Here is a 25,450-nt window from a genome sequence, read left to right as displayed (position 1 = left end):
TTTAAGAATAGTACTAGATTCTCTCAAATTTGAGAAGAATCTGTTTTTTGCTTGTACCGGAAGCAATCATGTGACGTGGATATTTAAGTCAACTGTACGTGAAGATGGTTTTTCTTCAGTATTCTTTTTTCCTGCTCCGTGTTCAAACATCGGCTGCGGCGGTCGACTGCAACGGAATTGTTTAGCACGTCTAAACGCAGGTTTAACGTAGTCCCACTCGTTTGTCATAACCAAATAATAACGGTGGCACCAATACATTTTGTCCCCCTCTGTTGGCAAGAGCGCGAGTTTTTACAGCGGGCGCGTGAATGCGTCGTCGACTCATCAAGAGGAATGTCAGCGTCGGGAAGTCGCGCGGCCGCCGATTGGCCGAGGCGAGTCACGTGACCGCTTCCCAAGCGGAGTTTCCACGACAGCTGGAAGCCGAGCGGCGCGGGCTCATCGCCTCTCTCGCCGAAAATCGTCGGAAATCGCCGGACTCGCGCTCGTCTCAGCACCTCCAGAGGAACCCTGGTCTGGCATGGGCGACAAGAGGAGTCCCACAAGGTAAACCAGCGACCCGGTGCGTCCTAGAAACCCGAGCTAGGAGAGGGGAGCGGACGTCGGCGAAGCGCACAGAGGGGGGGGCGGGGGAGGGGGTGAAAAGAAGGGTTTTTTTTTCCCTTCATGGTCTCTGTATCTCTCTCTCTCTCTCTCTCTCTTTCTCTCTCTCTCTCCCTCGCGCTGCATGTGTGTGTGTGCGCGCGCGCGCTCGCGTGCGAGGCGCGGGTGTTAAAACCCTCGTCGCCAATTACAGTGTCGGATCACCGCGCGCTCGCAGATGATTTTCCTAAAAACCCAGATGTTTGCCATCGATAGTGTTCGCGGAGGCGATCTGAACTCACTCTCCTCGTCTCCCCTCGTCACCTTCCCTCCTCTCTCCTACCGCCGCCGCCGCCAGCACCAGCACCTCCTCCACTTCCTCCTGTGTTTTAATCCGTATTTTGGTTTCTTGTTTTTTTTTTTTGTTGTTGTTTGTTCTTGTTGTTGTTGTTGTTGTTACATTTACCGCTTCCGAAGGCCGAAGCGTCAACCGAAGCCCTCATCCGACGAGGGGTTCTGGGACTGCAGCGTGTGCACGTACAAGAACACGGCCGAGGCTTTCAAGTGCATGATGTGTGATGTGAGGAAGGGGACTTCAACAAGGTAAGGCGATGGATGCAAATTACCCCTTTGGTGTCTTGCAATGGCGAGCCCCCCCCCCCCCCCCATGTATGTGTGTTTGTGTGTGTAGATAGGAGGGGGTCCTTTGGGACTGAGGTACTGCCCCCCTCCCTCCCCTCACAAGGAAATGATTATTACCAGTTCGATCTCACTGCCACCCCCTCCCTCTAATTCATGTTTCTACCTTTTACCATGACAAAATGGATTCATGTCATTGTAATAATCAGGTATTCCATACACACAGTTTTGGTCAGTAAAACATAAACATATGTGGCCATTTGCCTCGACAGCTGCCTAATGTGTATTCCCTTGTCCGCGATGATCCCTGAAACTCGACGTGTTTATCCGCCAGTTCTATCTTGTCACATCTCCGACGAGCAGCGGCGCATTAGTCTCCATGTTCTCTTCCCCGGGTGCTGACACTGACCTCAGTGAAATGAGGGGACGGGCAGGCATGGCGGCGCTCCTCGCTCTCTTTAAGCAAACACACACAAGCACACACACACACACACACACACATCAATCCTGTTGCCCTGGAGATGTTTGTGGGGGAGGGCGGGAGGAGGAGGGGGGGTTGTACAGGTACTCAAGCATACAGATACACAGCGTGTGTGCGCGCGTGCTCGGTGCCCTCCCTGCGCCTCGTGGATGATATTTCTCCTGACATCAGTGATTTGAAGCAGGAAATGACTTGTTCCTGAGCGGCAGTCATCATTAGGGTGAAAAACAAAGCAGGCAAAAGGGCGAAGGAGGGAAATTGTAGCCGTTTCCGCGGGCTAGGGAGAAAATGTGTTGTTACATGATCTCCCGCTTTAATGCGTCGCTAATTATCTTCTTCTGCGTTAGTAACATCTTGGCTTTACACCCAGCGATTCGACTGTAGCCACCAGAACAAACACGCTGCAGCTCTCAGTTCTAAGGCCGTATTCAGAATTGCAGTGTTTCTCGTGTTGGTGCGTGTAATTACACGATATATGTGGTTGTTTTGAGTGAGTATGAGTTTTTTTTTTGGGGGGGGGGGGGTGTCTACACGCACTTGTGCGTGTGTGTGTGTGTGGGAGGGCCAAGTTGTGAAAAGAGGTTGTCAGAGCAGCTGCCAGACAGACAGCCATAGCTCATTACTATGCAACAGCTTAATCAGCCCGCTGTCTCACACACACACACACACACACACACACACACACACACACACACACACACACACACACACACACACACACACACACACACACACACACACACACACACACACACACACACACACACACACACACACACACACACACACACACACACACACACACACACCATGCAAATTTCACGCATGACTGCGTGCATATTCGTGCACATCCCTAAACACACACACTGAAGCACAGTTTGATGCTCACACAAACAAAGAGGCCGAGCGGCAGACACGCCGTTGTCAAAGGGGGCCCAGTTTGTTGCAGTTGAGTTTTGATTGTTGAGGATGCTTCAGAGATTGTGTTGGGCTTCCATTAACAAAACAAAAAACCAGCCCGCTGCTTTGCCAAGAACCTGCCTGAATATTCACAGAGAGCTCTGACACCCTTTGTACCCATCTGGACTTTTTTTTCTTTCCATGGGCCCATAATTCTTCACTCAGCGCCAACATCCGTGCGAAGGTCTTATTTAATGTTAATAACTTCCCGTCCTCCCAGCTGCAGTGCTGCGGAAGCGTTGTCGCGGCGGCGGCGGCGGCGGCGGCGGCGTGCTCTTGTACAAGGCCGCACGTGAGCACTCGAACGCGGGCCAACACCGCGGCGCAAGCGGCCTCACAGGTGGTCGCAGCTGTTAATGACCGAACAACAACAGACGAGTGGGTTTCTCTCCGCGAGTGAGCCGAGGGTGCTTAAGGGCAAAACAACACGCGGAATATAAATGCAGGAAGAAAAAAATGAATCTCTCACTGGTTACTCAACAAGCATGACTGAGCTATTACTGTGCAGGCCGGGCGCCGAGCGTCCAGTGGTCAGAGGAAGTGTCCCGTAGCCTGAAGGTCACAGGTCTGACAGCTCGGGTGGATTCTGCGGAAGCGGAATAAAATCATCTCGTCGCTCGGCATAGCTTGAGGGCATTTACGTCTGGGGGTTTTTTTTGACAGGAACCGAGTCTTTTCAGCAGGTGCTAGAAGTGATGGACGCTGGGGCAAAAAAAAGGGGGGAAACATTTTAGGTTGAGGCACGGAAGTATTTGAAGAGAAAGAGAGTTTGCGTTCGGATAGCTGTCAGGCGATAGAGGATGAAAGCTTTATTAAGATCTTGCTGCCTAAATCTGTCTGGCTGATCGAGCGCACGCGGTCGCGTCTGCCCGAAGACGGGGGACACGCCGGCAGGATTGGGCTCGCTTATCGGCAGGGGGAGACAGACGGACAAAGAGGGACATGAGCGACGAGAACGACGCTCTTCTAATCCCGCGAGCGGCTAGGAGGTCTAATGTGACAGAAACACAAGTGGATCGCGGCCATTTAACAGAAACGAGTGTTTCAAATATTCTCTCTTCGCCCAAAACATTGGTGCAGATAAATATGGAAAAATAGTTGCTCTTCTACATCAAGCCGCTGGCCCAGAGCGTTAAATTAAAGCTATCGTAGAGGAGCTCGGGATCACAACGCAGCCTCATTACCTTCAGACTTTACCGAGGAAGGAGTGAGTGTTTTATCTTCTGTGACTCTTTGGCCTCACTCCCAGCCTTTGAAAAAAAACTAAAAAAAAACCCCAGCGTGATAGATTAAAGTCGCGGTGCAGTGGTGTAAAGAAAAAAAGGGCTGTTTGATAAGTGCAAGGTCACAGGTTTGATGATACCTGCGTCTGCTGAAACACCCGGGCAGGGCGCCCTTGAGCAACACATCTAGAAGCCCTAGTGCAGCCACTAAGATTTGTCCAGGATTAGCGCGCCGTCCTAATGTTTGCGATGTAAGATGACGGCTGAGACGTGCCTCGGAGGTAATGAACCTCTCCGGTGTTTTGGAACAAAAGATGGAAATGTCAGGTGAAGTGGCGCTGACAGACAGACAGACAGACAGACAGACAGACAGACAGCAGTTAAACCAAAAAAAAAACAAACACCATCCTTGGGTAAATAGCGCTGTGGCGTAACAGAGCAGTGTGTGTGTGTGTGTGTGTGTGTGTGTGTGTGTGTGTGTGTGTGTGTGTGTGTGTGTGTGTGTGTGTGTGTGAATCAGTTCACCGAGCGGAGAGCCCTGACTCGTCAGGCCCACCGGGGAAACACTGAACTGCACTGAAGAACTTGTTTGGCAGCATCATATTTCTACAGGTCGGGACAGTGAGCTTGATCACGTTTCTGCAGTATTACTCCTCTCTCCCCCACCTTTAACGCATCGTTTTTCTCAGCCGCCTCTCCCTCCCGCGACCTCGCTCCCTTTCCTCATTTCAAGGGGTTGGACTTAAACCCAGGGCTTCAACTGGGTGACGGGCTGACCGATGTGCGAGGTTTGCGTCGGCTCCACCTAAAACGGGCACAGGCCTCTCCGGCTGGCTGGGAGCACTTGGCTGCTTAGATGTTGTTTTTATCATCCTCCGCACAAGCTCGCCCTCACAGTTCCTGTGCAGCGCGCACACTCAGAATTGACCTGTTACTGTGCATTGGGCTCGGTTCCAGTTCCCTTTTCTCGCCGTGGACAAAAAAAAGAAATGCAGCTTTCAATATGACAATCTGAATTATTAGTGCAGGAATCCGGCATACTTATCGGATTTATTGATACATAAATATCAATGAGTAGAAAAATAAAAAGTGAGGAAGAGCAGCAGCAATGCAATAAATCAAGGCAAGTACCTATTAAGCTAATACTGTATGTGCAAGTGGGGCTTCAAAATCATTTCTTATCGTTGAATAATCTGCTGGGGCCAGCAATATTTCCAGTCCCCCATGTCAAAGATGAAGTCTCCAAATGTATTGTTGTGTCTCAACAACAGGCCACAGTTCTAAAGTCAAAGATGGAAAAATAAATGCGAATTTGGCGCACATATACTTGAAAAGATCATCTGATCATCAAAATAGTTGTCAACTTTCTGCCCGCCGTCCCATCAATTCCAGCTCTACCTAAAAGTGTTACCGACAGCATGCAAACAAGATAAGGGAAATGAAATGCTATCACAAATCATAAGGGGTGGGGGGAAAAAAAGGGCGCAAGGCAGAAGAATCACAATGTTCCGATGCAGATACTGACAATAAAACTGTTGCCGCTTCAAAGCTTTTTTTCCCGTGAAGCCAGCCAGTGATTGGTTTCAGCAGATATCCATCATAAACACGCGATAACGATCAGCCTGCTGGAGCCGTCGCTGTGTGATTCATGTGAAATGGCGATCGGGAGAGCCGTGGCAGAGAGCCGATTCTAAAATGTGAGGGGTTAGAATCACTTTCAAATGCAAGAAAATAAAGGATTAATTATATTCTTTTTTCCTTTCCGTTAGAATAACTGCATTGGTAAAAAAAACTAAACAACTGCAACTGCCATGGAATAGTAATCCACAGTATGATGCTGTATATGCATACAGAAAAAAAATCCATAATTGAAATACATTGTACAATGTATTATTCCAATGCCCGTGTACACATCTATACTTACGAGACATGAGTAGGTTTTTGGGCAATAAAAATCCGTTGCTCAATCCTTAAATAAAAGTCATATTGCTTAGCTTCTTTCGGTTTGCCCTCCTCTACTCATGTTACAGCCTTTACCGTGTCGACAAAATCTACTTTACCAGACGCAACCAAAAACATGTCCCGTGAAGACAGACAGGATGTGAGAGGAAAGCGAGTGTATCAATGGTTTTATGAGCTGGATCGAATCTGCAGCAGCAGAGATAAAAGCTGCCGTTATAATTGCGACCAATTAAAAAGAGAAAAAAAGGAAGTCAAACGACAACACAGATTGCATCTATAAACAGGTATGATGCCTGTGAAAAAAAAAAACAATCAGCGTTTTACAATCCCATCTGAATTATTGCGCCCCTCGATAAGTCGCGGGCTCAGTCGCGTGGGTTACCGGTGTTGGCGCTTCGCACAGCCTACAAAACGGAGTGTACACAGGGGACAATGAAGCCGGCTGTTATCACGTCACTGTGGCTCAAGATTATGGCGACATGATAAGCCTGTAATTACTATGGTGACACTGATGCATGACATACTGCTCAGTGTGTGTGTGCGGGCGGGCGGGCGTTTGTGCGAGGAGAATGTGGTAGAGTGTGGCTACCAGGCTGGAGATGGTGTCATAAACCACAGGACGTGGAGAGCCATCTGTCTCTCACACTCTCTCTCTCTCACACACACACACACACACACACACACACACACACACACACACACACACACACACACACACACACACACACACACACACACACACACACACACACACACACACACACACACACACACACACACACACACACACACACACACACACACACACACACACACACACACACACACACACACACACACACACACACACACACACACACGGGGAGTGGCATGTACAGGCGAGGGAGAGGCATTAATCATCGGGTTGGAGGAGCTCCCAGGAGCAGCCTTCCAACCTGCTGATGGAAAACCTGACACACACACACACACACACACACACACGCGCATCTACTCCTGAATCAAGGCTGTTCAACGGGGCATAAAATAAGCTGTTTTGCAATGATCTTACAATCATTACAGAACTGTTGAGATTTGTTTATAGCCGCGCACACAGACACACACAGACACACACACACACACACACTCCAGTGCTTATTTGCAGTCCATCAGCTGTCATGCGGGCTGTTTGCTCATCACACAATGTCCTGGACAAATGCTAGCGAGCAGTCCGAACGTCCGCAGGGTCCTGGTGCTGCTGCCTCTTGGACGTAAGCAGGGCTCCATGCGCGTCGGCTGCCAGCCAAATCGGCCACTTCCTCCCTGAAGTTCAACTAGCTACTTAATTGTAGTCATTTTTGATTATCATAATGCACGTTTTCCGACCCACCTGCCTCTCCTTCAGAAGCAAAGTGAGCCAGATGATGGAGAACCGCGGCCGTCTGTCCGTATGGATCTTGCCCCCTCGTGCTCCATATGAATGTGTGTGTACGCTCAGGCTAGCGGATATTCGTCTTCGGTGTTTGATAAATATTAGCAAAAATAATATATGTAAATATACGCCACACAAACGGGCTTCATGAATTGACAAATAAATGTATTATTTTCATTTACATTATACCTTTTTTTTTATAACAGTGTCACCTCTGAGACGCATTTCAAACTAAAACAGGATGTGTTGTCAAAGTATCAATACCAAAAGCCAAATAACAAGAAACCCCTTAAAATAATCTGATTTACTTTCGCTGAGTACATTTATGTTTCTAGTGAAACAATACATTATCCATCATTGTCACATGGCTTGATAACCCTTACACTGAAAACCAGATAAAAACGTTGGTACTTGTTACATTCTCTGCTGCACTGGGATCAGATCCGATGCACCGGGAGTTTGCAAAGTCATTTTTGATATGAAGTCTATTATTACCATATTTGTAATAATTTAAAAAACCCTGGCTCTTACACACTGGCATGCCATCTGTTCTAATTGCTGAATCACATCAAGCAGTGGCGTTGACCCGTTTGCCCACTGTGGCAGAAACATGGCAATCTCGCAATTCGACCGCCCACTGAATCAGTCACGCAGAAACATTTCCAACTGGTGACACGATCGGGAGCGTTATTTTCTAGTAGTGTCGGTTCATTAAGAGCTTTATTTTGTTCTTCTTTTTGTTGTTCCTCTGTGCTGGAGCACAGGGCCGAGGTAGCGGAGCGCGAGGTCAGTGGGTGCAGGGGAAGGAGGGAGACGAGTGAGATTGCGATGGATGACGTGTGTGACATATTTGGGAAGGGGGTCAGCCAGAGTTCCCCTGTCCGAGAAGCGCTGAGGGATCATTGGCAGCATTTGCATTTCCTACCGTTCCAGCTCGCAAGATGAGACAAGTTTGTCTTTATCTCACGGCATTTGAAGCAAAAGCTGCAAAAGAGCTACTGTTGAGAGACTGAGAATCAAGCTCATTTTGTGTTTCGCATTAATGCCGCGGGAATTTAGGAATGTTCATATTAAGAAAACTTGTGGAAGGAGGAACTGATGGGAACGGTGTCTCAATTATCGTCTGTTTTATTAGACTGTTTTACCCGAGCTTAAAATGAAGACATTGTTGTCTTTACTCTCCCCCCTTTTGTCGAGGAAATACAGTTCGGTGTGTTCAAGCCCCCCCTCCCCTCCCCTCTGTAACGTCCTAATTTGCCAGTGTGGGACTCCATTAGCCGCTGTAAAAAAAGATGGCATGAGTGCAGCGAGTATCGATTGGAACCACCGCTCCAACACGCGGTATTAATGTCAGAAAGAATAGGCCGTTGCATTAGGCACAGAAAATCCTGTTGGAATCAATGAGCGTGCGCGCACAAAACACACACGCACACACACTCGGGGCCTCGGAAGCTAAGTGCTAAGATAATAACCATTTGATTGGGTTAACAGAGGCGGCTCTGTTTAGGCCGCACCGTAATATTAGGTTGTCTCCCTCTTTCACCTCCAGGTTTATTGAGCTGCTTCTGTTGGCGAGAACCGACTTCGTTGCAATGCACGAGGCAGATAGGGTGTCCAAAATATGTTTATAGTCGCCCCCTCGCTGCCGTCAGGCACAGCCAGGCCTTTTTCGGTTTTTTAATTAGAAAAGACCCTCACTAGGCTCAGATGATTCTTTCCCGCTGCCTTGATCACACATTAAGCAAAACATACAGAGGCCTTTTGGCGCTATAATAGGCAGCAGCACTTAAATAAATCCCACAGAAGTCACATCTCGAACTGAATTCAAACAAACCCAAACCAAAAGGAGGGTTATGAATGAGGCAGTTTTAGTCTCTTTTTTCTGGGGGGGGGGGGGGGCTGCTAACATTTGTTGTCCCGAGGGCAGGACGGTCGATTGTGTTGTGACAGCCTTGTTGTGTGAGCGCCAGTAAATTCAGAGCGGCAGACATTGCTTTGTTTGCTGTAGGAGGAGCATTGGGTTAAAAGGATGTCAAGGAGAGCGGCAAATTGCTCGAGCTGGAAACAAGAGGACGTTTTGAGGCGCTTCTGTCTCTCTTTTCTTGTCAGCAGTTCTGCAGCATTGTGCTGACAAGACAGACATATTAGAGGATCTCGACATCTCCTCCCCATCAGACAGTTATGTTGGCCAAGAGACCCATTTGCATTTTCCACTCTCGCCTCACTAGCACCGCTGCATGTTCTGTGAGGGCAGTGATAACTCGGAGAAGAGGGGGGGGGGGGGAACTGACTCGGAGAGAGACTCTTTGAAGCTGTGCCCCAATTTAGGTCATCCTAGAACTGTTAAACAACAGCTTTGCCCGTAGAACAAGAGCTGCGAGCAGCGCTGGCTTATGTTCAGTATTTCCTTGTAGAAAATGAAATGGAAGCCCCCAAAGCCGCAAACTGGCTGTTTTGTTTTGTGGCAAAGCTGCGGCACAGAGCACCACTTGGTCAGGTGCTCGGGATAATTCTGTGGATGTGCATTTGTCCGCTCTGTACTTTTACGCCCTTGAAATTGCATTAGGCAAATGCAAGAGGACATTTTGCATGGGAACGTTGTTATTTTTCCAATTCCTTTCAGAGGGTTCATACACAGGTTAGTACACCCGAGTGAAGCCGTTTCTCCAAGCGTCACACCGAGGCATCGATACTTAGGGTAGCGATATTAAAGAAGATATTTCATTTTTTGAACGAGCAGTGCGAGGAATCTCACGTAGCACACAGGGTAAGGTGATTCGGGTAAATATCTCGGAAGGCTTGTAAAGCTGGCTCATGAAATATGAAATTGCCTCCAACAGACGCTGTCACACTGTGCTCCTCTGCTGTTCTCTTCATGCCCCCATCCTTCATGTGCTCGCTGCTGTGTGTGTGTGTGTGTGTGTGTGTGTGTGTGTGTGTGTGTGTGTGTGTGTGTGTGTGTGTGTGTGTGTGTGTGTGTGTGTGGGGTCTAAAATGCATGTGTTGTTTGTTGATTGCATATGTTTTTTATGTGCACCCATTTTTGATCTTAAAAAATATTTGGCCTTTGGTGCAGTATCTGCAGGCTGTGATGTGCATTGGTGCTGTCATACATGTAACTGTGCCCGTGTGTGTGTGTGTGTGAGGAAAATGAGGCCCTAGATGTCTCTCTCTCTCAACAGATGGCCTTTTCAACACTCGCCCTTTTGGGCTGAGGCTCAACGCACACTCTCACGAACAGAAATGCGATCGCAGTCCTCGCGCATGCAGCCTGTTGCAAGAACAATCACTTAACGCGTCTGTTCCGAGACAGCAGATACTTGCGAGTTCCCCTTGTCCCGCCGTGTTTTCATTTCATGTCCGACCCACGGGTGAAAAAACATTTTGTGGAGCCTTCGTTTGAAGGTGCATCCGCAGCTACCGACACAACTGATGGTCATCGTGTAAGAGTGGGAAGCTGGTGAGGGATTGCAAGCCTTGTTGCAGCCGTATCGCCTGCTGCCAGTGGTAAAACACGTGGCATGATATACCACTGGAGACTGTCCACATCCAGACTGTAGGGCAGGGGACGTCGATGTGTTCCATTCAGAGGAAAGCAGCGAAAAACACCTTGGGTGTGACCTTCAATAAAAAAAAATGTGTCCTTTCGGTCAGGACTGAGCTCCACCTTTTCTTCTTTTTTCAGTACAGCGTCACGTCTCTCTTAGTTTGATGTTTTTCTTGGCGAGCCGCCTCGAGTTTTGGAAAAGCTCCCCAACTAGCAGACCGTATAAACACATGCATACTTGTTATGCATTCTGAAATCAGTGTCTTCTTCCACATTTAATATTCCTATCACATCTTTGTTTTCAGCAAAACAGATCTCGTCGTGTGTGTGTGTGTGTGTGTGTGTGTGTGTGCGTGTGTGCATCACTGTGGCTGCCAACACAAGCCTGTGCAGGTATTCTGCATATCTCAGAGCGCGTGCGCGTGTGTGTGTGTGTGTGTGTGGCCACTTGCTGCCAGTGTTAAAGAACACTTGAGCAGTCGCATCCTAACCAGAACAGGCAGCGATTATTGCCTCTTGATTGTGGCGGTACGTTAGCATGAAGCCATGTGTTCACTGTGATTTTCCCTCTCATTAATCTGCCTCCCCCATTTTGTGTGTCTGTCTCTCTGCCCTCCGTTCCTCCTTACTCCCCCTGGATCAGGAAGCCTCGTCCCGTCTCCCAGCTCGTCTCGCAGCAGCAGGTAACGCAGCAGTTCGTGTTGCCCTCGCAGCCCAAAAAGGAAAAGAAGGAGAGGGTAGAGAGGGAGAAGAGCGACAAAGAGCCGGCGCTCAAGAAGAACAGTCACAAGAAGATGAGGTAAACAAACTGACTCCAGGTTGGGGGGGGGGGGGGATGCATTCATGAACACTAGGATTTATAGATGAAGTTGGGTCATGCAGGATTTTAAACTAATCAGCTTTTCATCATCTTTTCTGTCCCAACCATCAGGCCGAGATTAAAAAATATCGACAGGAGCAGCGCCCAGCACCTGGAGGTGACGGTTGGGGACCTGACGGTCATCATAACAGACTTTAAGGAGAAGGTCAAGCCCTCGACCACCCCGGCCACGTCCTCCAGCGCCGCGTCGTCGGTGGTCGACCACCACAGCCAGAACGGCTCCAGCTCAGAAAACACAGAGAAGGGGCTGTCCCGCTCCTCCTCACCCAGGGGAGAGGGGAGCTCGGTCAACGGAGAGTCCCACTGAGTCCCGCCCCTCCCCCCTCAAATCCCCAACGGCCTCCGGCCACATCTCATCTGCAGGTCACTGGAAGGGAACCCTACTTTTACCATGGAGCTGCACAAACTGTTTTGTTTGCTTTCTCGTGACTTACGGTATCTGTCAAAGAACTAGGTGCCAAACCATCCGATTTGGCAAGTGCAGTCATTTGAAAGATTCTCCACATTAAGAAAGCAATATGAAACACCCTTAGCGCCATCCTGGAAGTTGCAGTAGTCTGCATTACGAACAAAGGTTTGGACAGTGTGCTGGACCCCTCTGCTCATCCTTGAGCTGCACCTGCCTATCAAGATTTTTTCCTTTTTTTTTCAATATTTCTAGGAAACAAAATGTGCAGCCCCACCCTCGGTATCATCTCCAGTGGCCGGCGGAGTGACCTATTCTTCCCCCATGTGGAATTCTCTGCCCCTGTCTGGATTACTTGCCTACCCTGTTGTAAACCTGAACAAATCCACGACACAAGTCTCTCAGCGTCTTGACTCTGAACGTTCAATCCGACAGCGAACCTCTGCTGCTGACCCTGCTTCTCCGAGCGTTTACTTCTTGACTGTATCTGCTGAAGAGTGACTTTGACACAGCATGGTGGCTACACTTCTGGCGCCATTTTTTTGATCTCCACAATGCTTGGAGCAGGTCGTTCAGTTTGGGTTAAGCTTACATCCACACGACGGCACCTGGCAGAAAGGTACAGCGCCTGATTTCAAAAGGTTAATACCGGTGTTATTTTAATCGTCATCCGTGCCACAGTCGGTTTGAGATAGTTCTTTTTTTCTATCTTGGCTGCCATTCATTTTGTTCATCATATTGACAACCGCGTGTGCTCTTGATTTACAGTATGTCCACGTCGTCAAAGACCATTTTAGACAGTAATCCTTGCTCTGAATGCCGAGTTTCGTCTTTTGTTTTTTTTACCCGGAGCAACAAAAACTTTTCTTGGATGCTACCTAGGTATTTTCGCAATATTCCTAGTTGCTGTAATCATTGCTGGTATACATGTTTAATACAGAAAGATTTACCCAGCACTGATAAGGCTTTATCAGCACTGAGTGAACTCGTTTGGCAAGGGCTTGAATGTAACGGACGTTCATCGTATGCAAGTCCCTCGCTCCGGCTTTACTGATATTTTTGATACAAAACATAGAAGCGGAAGTTTGATGTTAACTAGTGGCTGGTAAAATAAGTCAAGAAGTCAGAAACACCAATCTTGGGTGTTACTAACATAATTATGTGCGTGTGATATGGAAGTTAGCAAAAAAAACTAAGCTGAACACCTTAGCCATAACAGCTAAAGTCCATAATATCTCAGGGCTGTGTTACATGAAGTTGATATTGTCCTTTTAACATCACATTAACACAAGGCCGCTTTAAGAGTCCTCCAAGCTTCGGAACTCATCACAGTCGGCGTGAAACAAGGCAGAGGCGTTAAAAGAGAGAGAGAGACAACCCGCTTTGAAAAAAAAATCCAGAATAGAAAATGTCTGTACGTCTCAAGCAAAGAGTGTTGTTGCGCTGACACAAGCGCACAGTCGGGGGGTTCGCAACGCCTCTTCGAGTGATGCTGTGGCAGGAAGGAGCCGCCGCAGACGGACTCTGGGTGAGCGTAGGAGCACAGGATGCCACACAAATATAAGGACTTTGTTATTGTATCCTTAAAGTGCTCTTGTGGGATGACCTGACGGCGCAACGGTGCTCTGGATCGAGGGGGGGGGGGGCTTTGAACTTTATTATTTTAGGGCAAAGTCAATACAGTCTGTACATGCAGTTTTTATGCCCCGGGGACTGTTGAAAGTGCAGTTATGGCTCTCCTCCCATTCATTCAGATAGGGGGCCCGGGCTTGTTCGCCTGTAATAACCTGCTGCTTCGTGGCGAGACTTGCGTGCGAGGACTGTGGTCCTGCTGTGCTGAAACTACATCATGTCCACAAAACTTACACATCGCACGAATTCCCGGCAAATACGACAACGGTTTCTGAATCATTTCTTTTTGTGCTTCTATCTTCTTGGACAAGAGACGGTTTCAAGCCAGGTTCATCGCAGCGCGTTTTAGATCGGGAAGAGAGCCGCGTCTCTCAGAGCAATCGTCAGCCAACTGTGGAAAATGACAAAGTAACTGTTAAATGACACCGGTATTCTCCCTTTAATCTCAGCTGCACAAACAGGGCTGCGCCTGCACAGTGTCCCAGTTGAAACCCAGAGGGCGCTCACACCCCTCTGCTGCCACAGAGGACCCAGTTTGGAATACAGCCGGACTGAAAAAGGGGTTTTGACTTCTGGACATTTTTATGAGCTGTAAAGGGGGAAATCCCGCGGCGTGATGGGACTTCAGGAACTGTTCGAAAGCCTCCATTTTGACGAGACAAAGTGGAGGAACTTTAGAGTATACTTAACTCCCAGCAGAACTACTATAGATCAACCTAACTACACAATAACTTATAAAAAACCTGTAGAATAACTACACAGATAAAATGGATATTTCTAAAAAAAAAAATATTGTACATGTCTTGACGTGGCTGTTATTATCCATCATATCAGTGTTATTTGTCGATATTTTTTACTTTCAAATTCTAGCACACATCCTGAGAACTGTCACAGCATGATAATATTACGGTCTCGGTATATTGTGGGACGGGTTGTGTCTCTTAGTTTGTTAGTATCGTTTAACGTGTCAGAGGTGTCCTCTCGCGGGTCCACTGCACTAGCTGGGACTAGGTGTGTGGACTCGTTGAGAATTGTTCAGACAGACATTTGTTATTTGGTTGTTACAAAAATTGGAAGACACCTAAAAATGTGTTGGTGTCACCTGTTAATTTTTTTTGTGTGTGTGTTGTTTTGCTTTGCCATGCTCAATGTGTGAACTTGTTTATTACATGTCTGAATAAGAAAATAACAAAATCCAAAACGAAAATGTCCTTTTCTTATGCACACAAGTTTACTTTAGTCATCGGCCATTTTCTTTTACACGCGGTTTCAGGCACTTTTTTGTATTTTCATTTGTTAATTGGGGCTTTTAAAGCGGAGCAGTTTGTGTCTTTTGAGCTCCATGTGGTGAATCGCTCATGACTTGCTGCTTACCTTAAGCTCAGCATGCAGGTTCAGAGTTTACATAGCAAATGTAGTCCATCATGCAAAACTCTCCCTGCCCACCCTTTAATTTGAAATGTGTGTTCAGCCATGCAATAGTTTGGTCGCAAAATATTTATAGCATAAGCGTAGAATAGTTATAAGGATATGGTGTGGTTTGCACACTAATTAATGAATCACTACATCAGCCAATAACCTCATTTTCCCCCACACTAAATGAAAATGCAATTGGCGTGCAGCTCTGTTTTGTCTAATGCAGCCACCTCAATAAAGACTACTAGTCATTTAAAGCCAGGCTGAATGGGTCTTTTCAGAGGTGAAACCAATTGAAGGTTGCAGTAGGCAGAGTCTGGGGGGGGGTCAGCCCTGCTCATCGCTCCCACCCTTCCCCCATGTGAGGGTCCCGACCTCCTGCCTCTGTTTCATGAGGCGCATCAAGTGAAACGATTGGCGTTAAAGGAAACGGCCGGATGCTCGTTCCCGCCTTCAATATAAAAGCATGACAAGTAGTGGAAAAAGGTAAGTGGGTGCACAGAGCTACAAAGATCATTTAGATCAGTAACTGCATCAGGAAATTGTCATTATACAGGTAAGATTTTTTTTTGGCTTGGCACTGAGGCAAACCAACATGAATATACACTATATTTGTTTTTCCTCTGTTGTTTTCTTTTGTTCTTTTGAATGCAAGAGATTATGTAAAACTTGCATCATAATCATATTGTCCCTCAACAGTTTGATATTGTGACCCCTTGTCTACAGATTCCAAAGTGGCGAGTGATCCATGTATTTCAACTCAAAATGGCAGTTGAAATAAATAAACAAATATAATAATAATCTTTTTTTGTTATCTGAGCAAATGCTATCTACTAAGGGAGATTGTGTGATACATCCAAGAGAAAAGGGATGGCTGCTACAAAGTTTTCAAAGGAAGTGTATACATTTTTTCTTTTCCATTCCACTGCTCCACAGAAATGCCCAACATGAAATCCCAAAGGGATTGTTGGTCCTTTTTAGAAATAAAGGTATCTTCACAGATTCTGGTCTACAGTGTGAAGAATCACAACCATACAAAGAAGAAAAAGATGTATTAAAAAATTGCACTGTTAAATTGACATATTGTGTTTAGATTTTTACACTGTAATGTAAAATGGTAACATATTAGCATAGCATGCTACAGTAAAGGGTTCACAACTCTGTATATTAAAAAAAGACTTGCAGAGACATGACGCGACCGCCAGAGGGTGTAGTTGCTACGAACGATAATCACAAATAGAGAGTTTTATTTTCTAAGCTGTGACCGGAAGTGGGATCCCGTCGCGCCTGGCCCCCGCAGTTACCAATCGTTCGCCAGTTTCTGTGTCATGACTGCGGCTCCGAGTGGCGTCTCCAAACTCCACAATGCGGCGTTACAGCCGCGCGCTGACGCTGTGCACGCTGTTCGCCGTGTTCTCCGGCCTGTACGTGTACAACAAGCTGCTGTACTCGGACGTGTCGGCCGCGGGGAGCGGGCCGAGGAGGGCTCTCGTCCCAGCCAGGGCGCCCGGAGCCGCTCGAGGGGCCGCGGACAAGACCGGGCCCCAAAACCTGCACTGGTACAATAGGTATGTCCGCATATCGCAGGTCTCCGCTGCTTCAGCGGGGCTATACAAATATGACTATAGTTACACTTCACGCGATGACTGTGGACACACATGCACGTGCATGCTGTGCACGGTACAAGCAGTGCATAGGAATGTGGCCCCCGCGTCATCTCACGATTACTTCCTGTGCGTGAATACGGCAGCGATGTGCGACTTGCACAGGTGTGTGACTTCCTGTCACTCACGCCAAAGCTCGTCATCTCGCCAACAGGCCGAGCTAGACCTACAGCTTTTGCATATTTGCTTTGAATGATGGAACAATTCCATCATGTTATTACTCATGTATAATCCGTGTCTCACACCCGACTGTTAATGTTTCTGCCAAATCCAAAGGATGTGATGAGGAGGATGTAGTAGCTAAGGAATAGGTGAGTGTATACTCCCACATGATAATCTTCAGGCTCCTCCATTAGACGTTGGATTTGCAGGGGGAAAAAAATGTTAAAATGTAAACTTTTCAAACAGCTTCTGCCGTCTGATCAAAAACTCCAAAACATGAAATAGTTTACCATGACATAAGATGAAGGAAAGCAGCCATTCGTCACACGTGGGACTGGAGAATGATGGTCGATTTTCTTCAGCTGTAGGAGGGATAGTTGTAGAAAATTGTACTTGAGGTAATAACCGCGCAATAAAAAGTTTCAGCTTCTGGAAGATTAAACACTATGACACGTTTTGGGGACTTTGGGAAATTCAAGGATGTGTCACGTTCTCATATTTCTCTGTGTGTGCAGTGAAATGCAGGCGTGGTAGTTACAGTCTAGAGGACATTTAAAAATGGCATTATGCTGATGTGAAAAATGGCATTAGGTAGCTTTGCATTTTTTCATGTATATATTCAAAGCAGAGAGCTGGAGTTTGCCATTAAAAAAAATAAATAAAATCACGTTCCCTTTGGTGTCAGTGGTACTAATGTGTGTCTGTCCACCCTGCATCATTATATTCTGTCAGAAAATAACCTCTTCTAACATCCGCTTGTGTGACTCTTCTCACTTAGGTACATCATGCGTCAGCGGGGACAGGCGGAGGTCGGCGGCGGCGTTCGGAGCGGCCCTGAGCCTCCCATGCACCTGGCTGTGGTGGCCTGTGGCGAGAGGCTGGAGGAGACCCTCACCATGATCAAGTCTGCTGTGCTTTTCAGCATCAAACGCCTCTGCCTGCACATCTTTGCCGAGGGTCAACTACACGCCAGCTTCATAGAAGCTGTGAGTAGGAAATATTTGGAATATATACATCTGAATAACTGACTCGGGAGTTAGCGTGTTTGCATTACACGTATATCCCTAGTAGCAATTTAATGCGCCATTCTCTGTTTCAGCTGGAGTCGTGGCCCGGCTTTATTCACTCCAGGTTCCAGTACACAGTCTACTCCATCAGCTTCCCCAGTGAGAACGCAGCGGAGTGGAAGAAACTCTTCAAACCCTGCGCTTCTCAGAGGCTTTTTTTACCTGTGAGTTTCAGATCGAATAAAACGGAAATACATAACTGATGTGATTCATCAAGGTCCAGCAAACCTGCAGCTCTGAATTAAAAAATGTTAATCCTGCCATGAAATTGGGATTGGTGGCTGCAGAAATTCCAATTTTACTTTTAAAATCTACTCATTGAAATTGCCTTTTTTATATTCAGGAGCCCCGTAGTGAAATGTAGTATTTCAAAATCACCAAAAAGTTTTTTTGGAAGATTCAGAATGCGTCGTTCTGTTCCCTTGAGGACAATTCCTTTTGTAAAACCCAGAGCAGAACATACCAATTATATGCACCATTCCAAACCCTGTAGAGTATCCACATCACGTCCTTATTCTAAGAGACAAATATCTGTTTCTTTTCCTGTCCTAAGCTGATCCTAAAGGACGTCGACTCGATTGTGTACGTGGACTCGGACATCCTGTTCCTGCAGCCCGTAGACAGACTGTGGACGTTCCTCTCCCGATTTAATTCCTCTCAGTTGGCGGCCATGGCCCCTGAGCATGAGGAGCCCCGCATCGCCTGGTACAACCGCTTCGCCCGCCACCCCTTCTACGGCAGGACGGGCATCAACTCAGGCGTCATGGTTATGAACATGACGAGGATGAGGAGCACGTTCTTTAAGGTGAAGACACATTTCCTGTAGGAAGTAATTGGTTACGTTGGGTTGATCTTATTAGTGTACCACCATTGTTGGCCACAAGATGTCCTCCTGCTGCTGCAGTTGTTGTGCACCAAGAATTCACAAATCAATCCTGTTGCACAGTGAAGCTCCCAATACTTAAACACTATCATCTACAAATTGTTATTTGACTGTTGTTAATACTTGTGTGTTGACAGAATGACATGACGTCTGTTGGGCTGCGTTGGGAGGAGCTGCTAATGCCTCTGCTCCAGAAATATAAACTGAACATAACCTGGGGGGACCAGGACCTTCTCAATATAATTTTCCACCACAACCCTGGTAAGGAGAATAAACAGTAAGCCCTAACTTGAAAAAATTAACAGAGAAATTACTATTCATTGGCCAGATGTTTTGCATTAATATGCAGAATTCCTGCTTTGTTGCACTGATTTGTTTACGTGAGTCGTTTGTGTTGCAGAGACGTTGCTGGAGTTTCCTTGCCAGTGGAATTATCGTCCAGACCATTGCATCTACGGCAGCAACTGTGCGTCGGCCGAGGAGGATGGCATCTACGTACTGCATGGAAACAGAGGGGTTTACCACGACAACAAGCAACCTGCCTTCAGAGCTGTGTACGAGGCAATACGGAAGGTTTGTGTTAGTGATGCTTGAGTGCACTATATGTAAGCTGTGTGAATTCAATATGCATTCCAAGCCTTCCATGTTCAGCCAGGGCATGGGTTGGTTGTATTTATGCACAAGAAAAAACTAAGCAGTAAAATACATAACTCTATATGGGGGGGGGGGGGGCAGATACATTTTCGTTAATGTTATCTGACGTTGTAAAATTAACTGCACTTTGATAATTTACTAGCCCATTTTATCCACCTCTTGTCACATGCTTGTGCTTGAGCTTTTGATATTCCTGCAGTTCGGTGATAACATTTTTCATTACTACCGAGACTAAATGAAGACATTAAATCAGGATACGTGCAAAGTGTCTGATCTAATTTAATAACCAAAATATGTCAATAATCTAAAATATTAACTGGGAAAAAGTCAAAGTTTTAATGTCTCCCCCCTTTTAATTTATGGCTTCAATAGGCTTTATCCTAGACTTTTATGTTTTAACAACCCACAGCAGTTAGACAGGCAGATATTAATGGTAGACGTGGAAGTGCAAATGAAGTTTAATAATGCAGTCCATCAAGAGTAGAGGATGTGACTTTTTGACACTTGCTCTTTTGTTATGACACCACTTTATATTGTATCATAATTTTCCGTACGAGTAAAGTTGGAATGTTTCCTTTAAACTTTTCCTGCAACTGCCGTCTTTGTAAAATCAGTGACTGAAAGGAGGACCGTCATTCTGTTCAAGCGCCTTGGGAACATGAAGGTTAAATAAAGGCATGTTGAGCCTTTTCAAAGTGTTGCAGGTGTAATTTAGCGCAACACCTGATGGGAGACGACCTTTTACGACCCCAGTAACACACCTGCCCTCCTCCACTGCCCCGTGTCCTCACCCTGCGAGATGAGATTTTGGATTGGCGCTGACCCTGAACAACCTGAGTGCTGGTGGCATCAGAATGTCTACACTGTAAAACCACTAATATCTCAACCACCCGGCAGACGATTGGAGTCGGAGCTAATTTCCCCCGTGAGGATGTTTATGTGTTGTTTACCAGCAGCGTAATGGTATTGACGACAGGAGTGGCATTTACTTAATGAAGCCATCAACGCTCACTGTCTCATTGCTTTCCTATTAACAAACTATCGAGCATAGATCACGGCGATGGCGGATCCATACCTTATCTATGGCCTGCAGTCAAAACTGCGGCTTCATACGACGGGATCAATTTTGGCAGTCGACATGTACCTGTACTGAACAGGCTGGCCCATTGAGATTAAAACTCCAAACAAAAAGGACCATAGCAGGCATGAAAAGTTTTCTTCCAACAAATACCTGATGTAGGTGATGGTACTTTCATAGATATGTGATTTAGTCTGGTTTGCCAGGAGGACAGAGGAGTAGAGATCGATTCTGTGCGTGTCAGACAATTTCATCGTTTGTTAATCTGCAGCAGAACCTCCGGGATACGCGTGTAGTGTTATGGAGTGAATAACGAACAGGACAGTACTACACCACCAGCTCAGTAAAAGTGTGTAGGTGCAGAATACTGGCTTGGGAAAGAGGATTCAAATGCAGAAGTGAAAGAACTGTTGGTCGTCTAGTATGAAACAATGCATATGCGCAAAACTTCCACAGAAAGCAGACGACGCCGTAAGGCCACACAGGGAGGCATGTAGAAGTCGAAAGGCTTCTGAAAAGCAGGGGCAGCAATGAAAGTCTGGCGAAAAGAGTGAACGCTGCCCGGAGTGCGCATATATACCGAGGCTGATTACTGATGTGGAGCAGGTGTGTAGTCATGTGACCAATCAGGTGCCCCAGGGCCGTTTCACAGCAGACATTTTGACTTGTCATCAGGGGAAAGCACACCTGTTGCTCGTGACATTTTGATTTGAAATCGAATCCTTCCTCCAAACTACCTCAACCAAATCCCTTTTTTATTTTGGTTAGTTAATTCATTGTTTAACATATAAGATATCGGAAAACTGCTCAATATATTTGCCAGAGCTCTTTGTGTTTTCAGCTTGTTTTCGTTCAAACAACTGGAAAAAAAACGCAAAAAGACTGCGATGCAACAATATAAAAAGAGCAGGAAATCATTCTTCAAGCCAAAATGTACTAACATCACTTAATTCTCTGTTTGGGAAATCACTCCACGTGTGTATCGTTAATGTTAGACAAAAGAATAAAATTGTAGCTTTAAAATAAGGACCTCACACAAAGAAATTGGAGTGCTCCTCCCTGTCTGTCTGCCTGTCCGTCTCAAACAGACCACAGCAGTCTGTCCGTCATAAAGCATCCCCTCCCTCCGCTGCAAAAAGCGGAGCCCAGGAAGCAGCAGTTAAATTTTTACAGCCGATGGTACATTTAGAGTCGGAGTCTGCACACCAACATCGCCCCATCAGCCACACAAAATCAATACAGCAACTGTAAATGCAACTTTATGACCGGCGGGGGCACGTGTGTGTGTGTGTGTGTGTGTGCGCTCATAAAAACATTCTCTTTGTGACCCAATATCAGGGACCAAACCGCAAGCAAATGAGCTGGCATAAAAAATGGTAATTCCTCTTTGATTTCCTTGGAGCATTGTAAAGGCTCCTTCATTATTGGGAAGACATCAAATTTCTCCTGTAATCCCCGGTTATCACTGGACAGTAAGCCTATAGCATAAAACTGACTCCAACAACAATGTGGACTTCTTTTATGTTTTTACCCGGCTGACCGATCAGATTAGATTTGGAGCTCCGTTGGAGTCCAGCGTGCCTTCGGGTTTTAGTTTTTAATTTATCTAAGGAAAGATATCTTCCAAGGCCAAATGCTGCCCAGAGCACCACTTTGCCTCGTTACAGAGGGAATCTGATCGATTCCACTGGAACAGGGGATGGAGAGTCGTCCTCAGGGGAGTTTTGACACTGGTTTGGGACTTAAGCTGCTCATTTTAAGTTTCTAGGAATACTACTACTACTACTGCTCCCCCTGGGCTACTACCACGCACATTTTGCAGCTTTCCTAAGAAAAAGGGAGGGGAAGGAGAGTGCAAGTCATCTCACCTGGAACCATGAGACCAGATGGATATACACAAGTCTTCCTTGTGTGTATCCATCTTTATTTTGGAAATGTATTAAATCTAAAAACTTGACTGAAGTCCACCTGTGGCAAATTGAATTGATTGGACATAGTTAAGAAAGACACAAATCTGTGTGTATACAAGGTCACACGGTGAGTCAGGCAAGCAAGTCCAAGGAACTCCCTGTAGACCTCTGTAATAAAATAGTGGCAAGGTATAGATCAGGGCCATGACATAAAGCTATTTTTTAAGTTCAAAGTGTTCCCAGGAGCAGTAAAAGGCCTCAGTAATTGTGAAATGGAAGACATTTGAAACTACCAGTACTCTCCCTAGAGTTGGCCAAACGGAGTAACTGGGAAATAACCTAGTGATCACTAACAGAGCTTGGGAGGACAGGAAAACCTGCCGGAAGGATGAGCGTCTCAGCACAACCCTATCAGTCACACCTTTATCCAGACTGAGACCGACAAAAAGTGGAAGCTGTGGAGATTGCTGAGATGCTTTGACAACAAGATGACAGCCAATCCTGAAAGAAAATGAGATAGAGCAAGAATACCTTCAAGAAGAAAGAAGCCTTTTGTAAAGAGTTGGATAATCAGCTCCAGCAAGACGTACCAAAGGCTGAGGCAAAGAGCGGCAAACTAGAGCCTGTTCATACCAATGAGGAACTTATCCAAGAGATTGGTGGTCAGCCCACTCAAAATCTGAAAGATGACAGAAAGCTCTTGTTTGAGAAATCTTCTACGTGCCTCACTCGGATGCTCAAACAGAAAGGCTTTTGAGAGTCCAGACGAGACCTTCAAAATGGAGGACATTTAGACTTCCTACTGACATTTAGACTTCCTATTGCAACAGAAGATTCAGGACCAAAGGAAGGAAAAGAAAGTTGTCCACATTCTTTGTGTTTTTAATATTGTACATTCACAAATGTTCAGTGTGCTTTCACCATTTAAATGCTTTTGAGTAGCTGCAACTATCTGCAATTTGAAAAACAATACGCAAGGTCCAATCTAACCAAAGATTTTTATTTTCATTTCAGTACCCATTTGGCGCAGACCCAGTGACATCTTTGTTGGATCCTCTCGAAGAGGAACTGTTGAAGACAACACACACCTACTGTGGTAAATCCCACGCACTCTTCACAAAGAGACTGGCACACAGCCTGACAAATACCAACAGCAAGGCTCCTCGCAGACAGTGACAAAACATGAAATACAAGATGGGACGGACGCCAACGGGATTTTTAGAAGCTCGGCCACCAAGATGAGGAAGACTTCATATTGTGGCTTACCGTTCATACTTAGTTTTCTTGAACTCCCAGCTTCTGATCCCACAAAGCTGAGTGAAGTTTGCCTGCTTTGAACGGCAGGGTTTGTTATTGACTGATGTGCCAACACTAAAGCTTGGCAAACAAATTGTTAACTGGCACTGGTAAAAAACAAAACATGAACATACCTCTTTGACTCTGTGGAACAAGTAGAGTATCTCGAAAACTTTGGTGAACATTCGCTAAATGTTCTTTTGCTGGATGTCCGTCCAAATGTTAACCGAAGTCTGGTTTAATGGACACCCAACCAGTGAGACCGTTGCAAACCAGTAACTGCTCACCTCTTGTAAGTTGCTCTGGATAAGAGCGTGATATAAAAGCCTCTAATCTACTGTAAATGTAGTGTAGGCCATTTGTGGTTAAATACTCAATTTAACAGTTGCTTTGCTACAAATTTTTCCTCTCGGGTTTTTATTATTTTACTGACAACTGGAGATTTTTCAGTGCCTTCGGCTAATGACCAAAGGTGCTAGAGATCAATAAAAGTTTGGGAGAGTATCTCTTGACTTTCCATATTGGAGAATTTTATTAAACCTTGTGAAACGCTCTTATTGAAAGAGACACACCATGGTAGAGCTGGACAAAAGGCTTTCTGCAGGGCCTACGTTGGAGACATGCACTGGACCACTTTTTCCGTCTTTAGAAACCACTTAGAAACATGGAAGGACAGTCATTTATGAGAATTAAAATAAAATATATTTTCTATATTTTCAGATAACGGTGCAGAGTAAACATTTGGTCTATTCTTTGCTGTTTTGTTACATGGGTTGCCATGACCTGGGGGGCAAAGAAAGAAGGGTTGTTCTTTTCTGGTACAATGTACAATTTGGGGTCTCTGTTGTTGTGATGTCTGGACACATGACTCTACATCTTCATGTTTTTAGTTTCTTTGAAATAACCTTTCATACCCTCCCCTATGTTGTTGTATGGACATTGCTGCTGAATAATTGGATACCACAGACTCCTTTTTAATAAGATGTGTAATGGCAACCAGGCACATAGGTATGATGGGAATTCTTTCAGTAATCTCCAACACACAGCATAGCTGGTGCACATCAGTATGCAAAATGCAGAAAAACTGCTACTGAACATGTGAATAAGCTACAAGTTCTCTCCTGATACCAAAGTATTTGTTTTATTACTATAATTTTGCACCGGTGAATGTATTTTGAACACTGAGGGATGAAATGTTGTAAATAAATGTAATGACTGTCAGTGCTTACGGTTTGTCGGTATGGTTGTAAAGTAAGGATATCCTCTGTGACATTTCATTGTTTACTTGTTTATTTGTCACTACTGAAATTGAAGTGTCTTTTTTATTATTATTTTTTTATTAAAGATCATCTCAGTTTTGTAGAATTTCTATAACAGTGTGTTATATTTAACCACCAGAGGGTAGCATTTTTTCATATGTCCAGTAATGTATTTTTGAAATAAATATGATTTGTTTTCAAGGTGGAAAAATAAGATTTAGAATAAAGAAAGAACTGGAAGGAGAACTACTTCAGATTAATCAAATTAATGTATGCATTTTAAATTAATATGACTGCTTTTAATTACACATTGTTTACCTTTTTGAGACTCAATAACAGGG

General features: G+C 45.7%; 2 protein-coding genes across 2 annotated transcripts; both read left to right on the top strand.

The window, feature by feature from the left end:
* Positions 1-298: 298 nt before the first annotated feature.
* Positions 299-15,393, top strand: yaf2 (YY1 associated factor 2). The gene is made up of 4 exons (XM_035610922.2): positions 299-546; positions 1,060-1,185; positions 11,446-11,601; positions 11,734-15,393. Exons 1-4 carry the CDS (start codon positions 521-523, stop codon positions 11,987-11,989), a joined length of 564 nt encoding a protein of 187 aa, XP_035466815.1. The 5' UTR covers positions 299-520; the 3' UTR covers positions 11,990-15,393.
* An 877-nt stretch (positions 15,394-16,270) lies between these two features.
* Positions 16,271-25,071, top strand: gxylt1b (glucoside xylosyltransferase 1b). Its single transcript, XM_035610913.2, has 7 exons — positions 16,271-16,704; positions 17,741-17,948; positions 18,062-18,193; positions 18,583-18,834; positions 19,050-19,173; positions 19,313-19,485; positions 23,569-25,071. The coding sequence occupies exons 1-7, from the start codon at positions 16,502-16,504 to the stop codon at positions 23,728-23,730; spliced, it is 1,254 nt and encodes a 417-aa protein (XP_035466806.1). The 5' UTR covers positions 16,271-16,501; the 3' UTR covers positions 23,731-25,071.
* The last annotated feature ends 379 nt before the right edge of the window (positions 25,072-25,450 follow it).

The sequence above is a fragment of the Scophthalmus maximus genome, chromosome 12 (assembly GCF_022379125.1).
Source record: "Scophthalmus maximus strain ysfricsl-2021 chromosome 12, ASM2237912v1, whole genome shotgun sequence".
In the NCBI taxonomy this organism is placed as follows: Eukaryota; Metazoa; Chordata; class Actinopteri; order Pleuronectiformes; family Scophthalmidae; genus Scophthalmus; species Scophthalmus maximus.
This window is presented reverse-complemented; position numbering and strand designations above follow the sequence as displayed.

Coding starts and splice junctions, on each gene's coding strand:
- yaf2 (XM_035610922.2), top strand. CDS start 521: ATGGGCGACAAGAGGAGTCCCACAAG. Junction 547..1,059: donor GACAAGAGGAGTCCCACAAG/GTAAACCAGCGA, acceptor CCGCTTCCGAAG/GCCGAAGCGTCAACCGAAGC. Junction 1,186..11,445: donor AGGAAGGGGACTTCAACAAG/GTAAGGCGATGG, acceptor CCCCTGGATCAG/GAAGCCTCGTCCCGTCTCCC.
- gxylt1b (XM_035610913.2), top strand. CDS start 16,502: ATGCGGCGTTACAGCCGCGCGCTGACGCTGTGCACGCTGTTCGCCGTG. Junction 18,194..18,582: donor CTCAGAGGCTTTTTTTACCT/GTGAGTTTCAGA, acceptor TCCTGTCCTAAG/CTGATCCTAAAGGACGTCGA. Junction 19,486..23,568: donor TGTACGAGGCAATACGGAAG/GTTTGTGTTAGT, acceptor TTTTCATTTCAG/TACCCATTTGGCGCAGACCC.